Source organism: Apium graveolens, chromosome 7 (genome assembly GCF_009905375.1).
Source record: "Apium graveolens cultivar Ventura chromosome 7, ASM990537v1, whole genome shotgun sequence".
NCBI lineage: Eukaryota > Viridiplantae > Streptophyta > Magnoliopsida > Apiales > Apiaceae > Apium > Apium graveolens.
Window position 1 is genome coordinate 184,179,234 of NC_133653.1, and position 10,861 is coordinate 184,190,094.

General features: G+C 33.1%; 1 protein-coding gene across 1 annotated transcript; it reads right to left on the reverse strand.

The window, feature by feature from the left end:
• Positions 1–467: 467 nt before the first annotated feature.
• On the reverse strand, positions 468–2,794 carry LOC141673031 (uncharacterized). Its single transcript, XM_074479765.1, has 2 exons — positions 832–2,794; positions 468–720 (listed from the first exon to the last, which is right to left on the reverse strand). Exon 1 carries the CDS (start codon positions 2,720–2,722, stop codon positions 1,091–1,093), a length of 1,632 nt encoding a protein of 543 aa, XP_074335866.1. The 5' UTR covers positions 2,723–2,794; the 3' UTR covers positions 468–720; positions 832–1,090.
• Between the last annotated feature and the right edge of the window lie 8,067 nt (positions 2,795–10,861).

Consider the following 10,861-nt stretch of genomic DNA (forward strand, 5'->3'; position numbering starts at 1 on the left):
TTGGTACTTTAATTGTGCAAAACGGTGGTTGAAGTAGCGTTTTGGCTCAAAACGGTACATCATATAGCGTTTTGTACCAAACCGTTACTTTATCTACCGTTTTGCGCATAAAAAAAATTTAAAATGTTAAAACGTTACACGAAGTTCCGTTTTAGGTGTTTTGCATAAACGGTACACGATATACCGTTTTGAAGTGACATTTATGTCTATTTTTAACCTCCATGTGACATTTAGAGCCACCGCCCTGGAATATAATCCTTTAAAATTTTATCATATGTTTGTTTTGAGGGATAGTACTTGGGATTGAAATATAGTTCTTAAAATTTTTCAATCTTATATTTGTTTCACATACAATGAGGTATTTAGGAATGAGGTATTTAGGAGGTGATAAAACAATAACTCTTCCCACCAAGCATTAGAGGAGATTATAGTCCTATACTCTACTCCAACAAAACAAACATAGGATATTATAATTTAAAGGATTATAATCCTTAAATAATTCTTCACTAACTTTTTACAAAACAAACATGGGAATGAAAAATTTAAAAGATTATAATACTATCCCTGCAAGTGCCAATTTTAAGAAATCACAAATACGGTCCCTCTTGACCAAGATCCGTGTTTAGCTCACGGTATTTCTCCTTGGAAGAAACTTAAATGCTGTTGACAAACTTGAGATATGCCTGTCACTATCTTCGTTTTCTCAATTACCTAGGATGCCTGCAGGATAGAATTACTGTTATTGGCATCAGAATTAACAAGTCAATCTGTGTATTGTATCAAAAACTGAGACAGTGCAGCAACGATAGGTAATTCTACTTATTTGATTACCTGAAAGAAGCCATGTTGATTAAATGAAGTGAAGGCTCCCAAGTCTCCACATCTCAAGTGAAGATTTTTCCATGTCAACCGAAACATCTGAGGTCTCATTGGTCTCAGCCTCACAACTCCAAGATAACGAGGTCCAATTTGATTTAAATCCTTGGAAGCAAGTGATTTTACATTCTCATAAAAAAATGTCAACCACCAAATGTCTATATTCATCATCAGAAATGTCCAATCTTTTGCCTTTTGGAAAATCGCCAAACCTCTAACTTTTTGCTACATCATGTAAATGAGTTTCAACACTAGCCCTATGTCCACTATTAAGCATTTCCTGATAAAGTTGGTCACCTCTTAATTTGTTACCCTTCTCAATATGGGCATTAATTATATTCTCATATATGTGTGAACATGGAACCAACGATTTATCTTTCATTGTCTTCAAAAATTTCTCGGCTTCTTTCAAATCTCCACAATGGCACAGTGCTTCAATTACCAAAGCAAACACCGACGTACTTGGAGAGAGTGACTTGTATTCCATTTCATAGTAAAGCTTAAGAACTCCTTGAAGGTTCCCTTCTTTTTGATAGCCTGCAATGAGACAAGAGTATGTCTGCTCATTAGGTACAAATCCTGTATCCAAAAGAGAAGTTAAAATGTCATCAGCCCGCTTCGTGAATCCATTATCACACATCTGTTTAACCAACTCATTAAAAGCTACGCAACTGGAAACCAAACCAGCCTCTATCATACTCTCACAAAATCTCAAGCTGTCTTCTAACAGACCAGCTCGAGCACATCCCAAAATAAGATGATTAAAAGTCTCAACATACGGTTTCAATCCCAAATATTCCATTTCACCAAACAACTCAATCGCTTCATCAACCTTTCCCTCCTCACAATACTTCCCTACAAACAATGTATGCACAAATGAATTCTCACTAAAACCCCTTCTAATCATCTCTTCATACACCTTCAACGCAGACGCCATATCCCCAATCTTAACTCTCGCAAAAACAACCAAACCATACGAAACACTATCAAGAATCAAATTCCTCTGCAACAACCACTTCAAAATCCCCAACCCCTCTTCAACCCTCCCCTCATCAATCATCCCGTAAACCAAACAAGTATTAACAACCACACCAGCCGAACATTTTTTCCCACGAATCCTCTCCACAACATCCAAAAACTCACCCAACCTCCCTTCCTTACACAGCCCACTAACCATAACCCTCATCGTAAACTCATTCGGACAAACCCTCCTCCTAATCATCCCCACATAAACCTTCCAAACCAAACCCGCATTCTCCGATTTCAACACCACATTAATCAAACAATTATAACTAATCACACTCAAATTAAACCCTTTTTTATCCAACAATTCACAAGCACTAATAGCATCATTAATCATTTTCAACTTAGCACAACATTGCACAAACAAATCAAACACAAAAGGGGTTGATTCACTAATCTCATAACTATCAAACAACAAATCAAGAATCAAAGTACCTGAACTAGTTTTGATCAAAACTGATTCAAGCAATGCTTGAGCATCTTTAACAAGCTTTGCATGGGTTAAAATGTGAATTGTGATACAATAATCAAATGGGCTATGGTGAATTTCAAAATCATGGGCAGTCCAGTGGAAAAACTTTAGAGCCCAATTGGCATCATGAGGTTGTTTGAGTTGGAGTAATATTTTTGGGATGATTTGGGTGTTATTGTTGAGGTTTAAATTGGTGAATTTTTTTGTTAGAGTGGGAAAGTTTGAGCCTTTTCTGAGGGACCCACATATAGCGGTGATGAGTTCTGGTTCTGGTGGAGAAGTGGTGTGGATTAGCCGAACGGCGGAGATGGACGGAGATATGAGGTCCAGGATTCCAGGTAAACGTTTCATTTCACCGGCTATAGCCTACCGGTGTTTGGCCCTAAATGGCAAGGGAAGAATGGTCCCAAATAAAAAGGGCATGATCGGGATTTTTTAAAAATATAATTTAAAATTAAAAAGTGTCGTGCAAAGAACGTAATTTATAAGATACTCTCTCCCGTTAATTTCTCTACGTCTACTTTTTGCACGCATTTTAATGTTCAAATATCATATAGTTACATAATATTTTTCTGAATTTTTGTTTTCTGAATAAAATTTAAACATTAAATTTTTATTCAGAAAAAAAAATTCAAAATAATATTATGCAACTATACGATATTTGAATATTGAAATGCGTGCAAAAAGCAAACGTAGAGAAATCAACGGGACGGAGGTACTATTTAGGTGTTTGGTTAATTTTACGTATAAGTTATTTATAGGTTTGATAATGTGTTTGATAAAATATAACTCGTAAGATATAATATTTTTTTGAAACAGAACTAAAATATTTGAGACAAAATTGATTTTTTTTGTTTACGATTCTTTGTACTTGTGCATATATTTTAAAGGGGGCGGTCTGTGCCAACCGTTTTCCACATACCAATAAACCAACAAACGCTTTTCTGGCCGTGGGAACAAGCAGAGAAGGGCTGAGATTAAAACACCAAGGCACAGGGACCGCGGACAATGTCAGCGGTCCGTATGGACGGACTGCAGACAATATTCGCGGTTGGTGACTGTTTCCTTATCTGTAACAGTCCCCCTTTCCTCCCTCATTTGTGCTTACTAAACCACACAAAGAACTCTCTCCAAAAACTTTAACATTTAGGCGATTTTGAGGCTCATTTTTGAAGAAATTCAAGCAACTTTCTCAATTCAAGTTATATTCCTTCTCTTCAATTTTAATTTGTCATGGCGGATAATTTATTTGCTCGTATGTTTCATCATAAACGTAAAAATGAAAAAAAGGGTGTTGGTCGTGTTTTACATCTTGATGATTTAAGTACTACTGAAGAACCTAGATACCCTCAATATGTTGAAGATGATGAGTTTGTAGATAATATTGAGAAAAATGAAGAATTTATTAATTTAGATGAAGATTTTGTTGATGTTGAGGAAGATGAAAGTGAAAATGAGCTTGAAAATGATTATGTTGAGGGTGAGGATGAAGATGATAATGTAGAGGATGCAAATATGTATCAAAATGTTGATGGCAATGGAGTTCCATATATGAATCATTTTTTCCAAATTTTGGATGAGGCCGGTCATTTTTTTTGGGCTTATGCTTTAAGAAATGGACTTGTCATTAAAATTCAAGCGACCCATCGTAATAAAGAAAATGAGATATATGGTCGTCTATATGTTTGTAGGCTTTCAGGGAAAAGAGTGGTCGCCGATAGTAGTAAAAATAAACGGCGTCGAGAGGTTCTTCCTAAAAGTGAGTGCAAGGCGAGGATGTATGTATATTACAAAAAAACACCTTTGGAAGATAACTAGCCTTTAGTTGGTACACAACCACGGTCTTGTTTCCCCTAGTAAGATGAATTTGGGACAACGCGAAAGACATATCAACACCGCTGCCCGTAATTTGATTAAAATTCTTTATGGTTCGGGGGTTCGTAATTGTCAAGTGATGAATGTCATTGGTAATATTCATGGAGGTAATGCAAGTTGGTTTCAATGTTCAACAATGTAATAAGAGATGAGAGGAAGAAAAGGTTTGATATTAGTGATGCCCAAGCGGGGTTGGACTTGTTACATAGGTTGAATGAAGAAAGTGGTTCTAAATGTTTTATTAGGACCAAAGTTGATGAAGAGAAACGTTTGAAGTGTCTTGTATGGATTGATCCGAGATGTTTAGTGGCCTACCAAAATTTTGAGGATGTTAGTAGCTTTTGATACTACTTATCAGACAAATAGATATGCAATGCCATTTGTCCCATTTACCGGAGTGAACCATCATTATCAATCAGTGATTTTTGGGTTTGCACTAATGCGAGATGAACATACATCGACGTTTCAGTAGATTCTTCGTACTTAGCTTGAAGGTATGGGCAATAAGCCTCCAATGACTATAATTACTGATCATGATCAAGACATGGAAAGCGCTATTGCGGATATACTCCCGAATACTACCCATTTATTGTGTTCTTGGCACATAAGTAAAAAATTCCCCGAGAATATTGTTCTTGTCCACAAAACTAAATCATTTGTTCCTAATTCAAAGAATTAACCAAGTGTTTACTGGCGATAAGAGGGAATTAAATTACCTTGCTTCTTTGTTTACTTGCGATTCTAATTGTCCATCACCAACCAAGAAAGAGAAACCTAGGTTATTATCATCTGACGTGTCTTCAGCTGTAGTGTGCACGTATCTGAGGAGCTCAATATTTAACTTGACATTAGTAATTAAAGCATAGTGCACAATTGAGTGCTTGTTCAGAAAATGGATCTATTTTTCAAAATCACCCATTTTAACTGGATCACGTTCTATAACCCAGACATAATTTGTTTTTAGTATCTTAATATTATCCGCCATTTTAATTAAAAAATGAGAATAAAATTTTGATCTTAAAACACATTAATCGTGCACTTAAATTAAAAGTAGAAATTAAATCCAACATACACAAATAAAAAGAAACAAAAATATGTAATAAACCCTAGAGAGTAAATGACTCGAATAAACAATTAAAATCAATTATTAATGAACCAAACAAAGCCTTAAGTCCAAGAAACCACATATTTTGATCTCGTTTAATCCTTGATGATATCAAAAGATATTATTGTCAAACGAATGTTCAAGTCCTAGGCTTTAATAATCTATGACTTTTATAAAATTTGGCAGAGTTTCGGTAGGGTAAGAATCAATTTAAAAATTCGTCTCTCTTTCTCTTCTTGCGACTATAACTGATGTGTGTATATATTATGAATGAACAGAGTAGTGTTTGTGACTCACATAAATCAGCACAAAAATATGCTAAATGTCTAACTTGTGACTACTGTGGTGCCTTGTAAGTGGCGACCATAGTGCAACAAAAAAAATATATTCTAATTTGAGCTTTTAGTTGCGACTAGAAGGGAATTGTAGTTGTACATAGAATATATTCTAATTTGCAACTGCGTGTGTCCCTTTGCAACCCCCTGGAGAAGCTAACTTGCGACTACAAGGGAGTACTTAGCCATTTTTTTAAGTTGCGATGCCAAAATTTTCAAGTCAATGTAGGAGACCTAGCTTCCAGTCACAACTTAGAGAAATTCTAAGTTGCGACCCCTCTATACTACAAAAATTTTAAAAAAATTATACCTCCCACAAAATTTATTCTGCTTTTAATAATTATTGATTAAAAACAACTAATAATTTCAAAATAAATAATGTGATACTGTTATATCAATTTTATGAATTCTTTTAAATTTCAATTTATTTAAAATCCATTAAAATTGATAATTCACAATTTTTATTCACAATTATACAATTATTATCATTAATTTGATAATATCATATTTTTGATGAAATAAAATTATGCTGCTAATTTTGATTTAATTTTAATGAACCTCTTTAAATATTAAATGATTCAAAGTTCACTAAAATTAATAAATCACGATTTTGATTATTAAAATTGAAATATTTATCATTGAATTAATAATACCTCAATCTTTTATACCAAAATTATGCTGGATTATTATACTTATAATTTATCCAATTATGATTAAACTATTTTCAAACTATTTATCAATACAAATGTGCTGAAATATTTATCAATTAGATACAAGCACACACATATTTAAATTACGAGAAATAAATAATGGCAAATAAATTCACATATCCTTAAAATATTGAAATTAAATAACAAGTGAATTCATCCAAGGCAAAGTGCAGTTACTCACTTCTAATTTAAATAATTATAAAGGTTTAACATCCCAAGTTCACTAACCAACTTAGAGAAGGTGTTTTCATCAAGTGGTTTTGTGGAGATGTCTGCAATTTGATCCTTTATGGGTACAAAATATAATTTCACAGTGCTATTTGTGACATGCTCTCTGATAAAGTGATACCTGATACCAATATGCTTTGTTCTTGAGCGCTGAACGGGGTTGTTGGAGATTGTTGTGGCACTAGTATTGTCGCAAGATAATTGGAATATTTGACATCAACAGACCATAATCCTGGAGTTGGTTCCTGTTAGGGCGAAAACACGCGCTAAAATTACACGCAAGTATACGCGTTCGCAAGTAGTATAAGATATAAATCAAATTCGTACCCACAGAGACTCTTTTTAGTGAACTTAAGATTATGCACCTATGCAACAATGGTATGGCTATCACTCAATGCTAAGACAATAACAAGTTGAGATGTTTATAACTAAGATTAAACTAACATGCAATTAACTAAGAATAAAAGTGATTGAATTAAGTATATGAGACAAATATGAGATTCTAACTTCATTAAATATTTCATTCAAAGTCATTGTTCTTAACCTTAGCATGCAATAGTGATGAAAACTAATCATATAACACAGAACTAGTAAAGTCATTGTTCTTAACCTTAGCATGCAATAGTGATGAAAACTAATCATATAACACGGAACTAGTAAACGACAACCATAGATCGCAACAGGTTCAAGTATGAAAACAATCCACAACCTTATCTTTTATTACATCGTACCAAAACCCAACTAGTTCAACTTATATCTGATAATGATATCATTCTTATAATCTTGCATAACTTATCTACAATATAAAGCTCCTGCTAGCTCGATCCAACTTAACCTGGAATCCTAGCTCGCATACTGGACTGGAAATCCTCGTTACCAATAATTTTCTTTTCAACTGTTGAAAACATAAAAAGATTTGCAAGAGTGAGCTAACTAGCTCAGCAAGTCATAATAGCAATAATTGAGGTTAAACAAGAACCAATTGAAATGATTCAGAAGAATCATGTTTCTGAATAAGCAATGATTAGAATTGGATATTCACTTTTCATTTTAAAAACCAAGGTTAGGCTGCTGATCAGTCACACACTAACCCCGAGCAAGGCTCCCAACTTTGCTCTATATACTGGATCCAAGGCACACATTGGCCTATTATGACCACGAATCTGGTCCGACCATGAATCTGGTCCGCATTTATAAAACCATCCAATTATAAAACAATTCAATAAGATAACCAATGTAATTCAATAAGCTGAATCATAAACAACATTTATTTTGAAGCATAAAGTGTTTCACAATACTATGAAGGTATAAAAAGGAATTCAAAAAGATGGGCTTTCAATTAAGGAAAGAATCAGAAAGTAGAAGACCAAGGGTTCAAGGGTTCCAAGGATTGGTCTTCTGTTAAACAAGGAATAAAGGTTGGTATGTCAAGCAATTCAATATCAGAAATCAGTATGTGGTAGATATATATTTGTGGAGTAGTATCGTATGTGTCTGGCTCGTATCTGGGAATTCAACAATCAATGGTTTATGAAGAATAAGGCTTATGGCTCAAGATCAATAAGAATCAGGGTTCAATGTTAAATAGTTTAAAGCGCTTGCAATATAAAACATGAGTTATTTTGAATAATAGCGACATGTTATGAGACAGTTCAAAAATATTTGCAATATATTTGGAAGAAGGTTCAGAAGTACTTGCCTTATCACCAATGATTTCCAACTTTACTTGTACCCATATAACATTTATACTTTTCCATCACTTTCCTTCTTTTTCTATGCCTTGCCTCTATTCATCAATCACTTGCTTTTCTTTCTACACTTTAGTTCTATTTACTGATCACTGGCCTTCATTTCTATGCCTTGCTTACTCTGCTAGGCATCACATATATCTATCAATACTCAATCTCATATCATTCTAGTCGTCAGATAGACGTCATAAGCTTTTATCTACCCTTCGTTTCACCCAAATCCGATTTACGGATTGAAAGTTATGACTAAAATAGTCAAACAATAATCACATGGGCATATAACACATCAATCAGATAGCACGTAGCACATAGCACACAAGATATTCGATCAAAATATTTTTTCAAAGAAGATTCGGGGTCAAAATGATTTTTCAGGTATTTATCACGAATTTTTGAACATTTTTCGGAATTAAAATGGGACTCCAAATCATTTTATAATTAAATAATAGGGTTCGAACACTCGAATCTAACTTTAAAATGACTTTATAATAATTATTGAGCCTTTAAAATAATTTAAAATAATATTTTAAAGCTCGAAACTCTTTTTTGGAATTTTTAAATCAATTTTAAATAATTAAATCTAATTATTAAATCAACTACAATTAATTAATAATTAATTAAACTAATTAATCAATTAATTATAAATTAATTGATTAATTAAAATAATTAAAACTAATTAAAAAAATTAATAAAATAATTTCGATTTATTTTTGAATAAATAAATAATTAAAATAATTTTCTGAATTTAAAACAAATAAATACTCCATTTTTCCGATTTTTAAAATAATGAAAATATTATTTTTAAAATAAAGTAAACAAAAATCCTGTTTTCGTAAATTTTGGAAACCAGAGTACAAAAGTTGGAAGTTTAGAAAACTGCTGGGGTGGAAAGGGTAATTTTCCCCTTCCACCATATTCCCCGCCCTGGCCGGCCGGAACTCCATGGCCGCCGCCATGGAGCTTTTCCGGCGGCCTCAAAACGGATCAGAATCGAACAAAAATCACAAGAAACAGTCTCCTCACTTCCAGAAACATTTTCCCGTAATTAGTTGAAGCAAACAAGCACCGAGTTTTCCGACGAGATTCGATTAGGACGAACCGTGAATTGTTTGTTAACTTCAGATATACCAATCGATGGGTTTTTAAACGATCTATAACACGGTGTCATCAATTTTAACTCATAACCCTAAACAAATAAATACCCAAATTTCAATTGAAATTATTCAAGAACATAAACCCTAATTTATAATTTCGAAAATCAAACCCAATTTTGAGCATGTTATTGAATTCGGTTTTTGACATATAATATACCAAAATGACCAGGAAGAAAAGATCTACATGATTATGCCATCAAATCATATCAAAAACATCAAGAACAAAAATTCCTAATTTAATCCATAAATAATTCAAATTAAAATAATTAAATCAGAAAAATACCTTGATTTCTGCACAAAAATGGATGGTTGATTCAGAAAGGTATTTTCGAGAGCTTCGTTTTGATATATTGCACACCCGAATCGGAGTTCGATAACGCCTTCGTTCGTGCGTTTGATTCTCAAGAACGTAACATGAATTCGACATTTTCTCTGTATTTTACGGGATTTTACTGACTGATTATGATTATATGAATAAAATGAAATAATAAAAGGGCTATATATATTTATGGAATATTGGATCGTGTTGGATCCTTTCGGATCGATAAATTAGTTACTTAGCCGCTAAGCAACTGCAAAAATGATCCGATTTGATACCCGTATTGGATAATTATCCAAACCGGGCTTCTTATAAAATACTTTATATGAAAATAACGTAATATTATCCCGTCCTTTGAGAATACGGGTTTCGTTGATTCACCGAAATGATTATCGTATCGAAAATCTTGCGCCGGGCCGTGCACGAGTCAAACCGTAATCCGGATCGAAAAAGTCAAAACACGGAAAATGTTCGAAATTACCAGATTAGGTTAGGAAGGAATTTTCGGAAAAGTTTCGGGTTGTAAAAACGTAAAAACGGTTGAAGTTGGACGATTCCCGGCTTTATAAAATAATTTTATAATCTGAAAATAATTAATAAATTCATAAATCAATATAAAATCCAATAATACTATAAAAATTACCAGAAAAATACCTTAATTATCTGTATTTTATTCTGGACATAATAAAATTAACATACTTATACTTTACCATATATCAACATCCACATAACAACACCAATCGTCAAATAATTCACCAAAAAATCACATAATAATCATATAATAATCATTTATCGATAAAAATAATTACACGCAATATCCCAGATATTACATTTAAAATTACCTACGAATCATGCATAACAATTATACATGAACCTGTTAGGTCATACAACACTGTAGAAGGGGGTTGAATACAGTGTAGAATACAATCAAATCGATTTTGAACACAAGTAACAGTAAACAAATATATTCGATATAATAAACTCTAACACAAAGGAACTGTTCTCTCTCAGTGATG

Coding starts and splice junctions, on each gene's coding strand:
- LOC141673031 (XM_074479765.1), bottom strand. CDS start 2,722: ATGAAACGTTTACCTGGAATCCTGGACCTCATATCTCCGTCCATCTCC.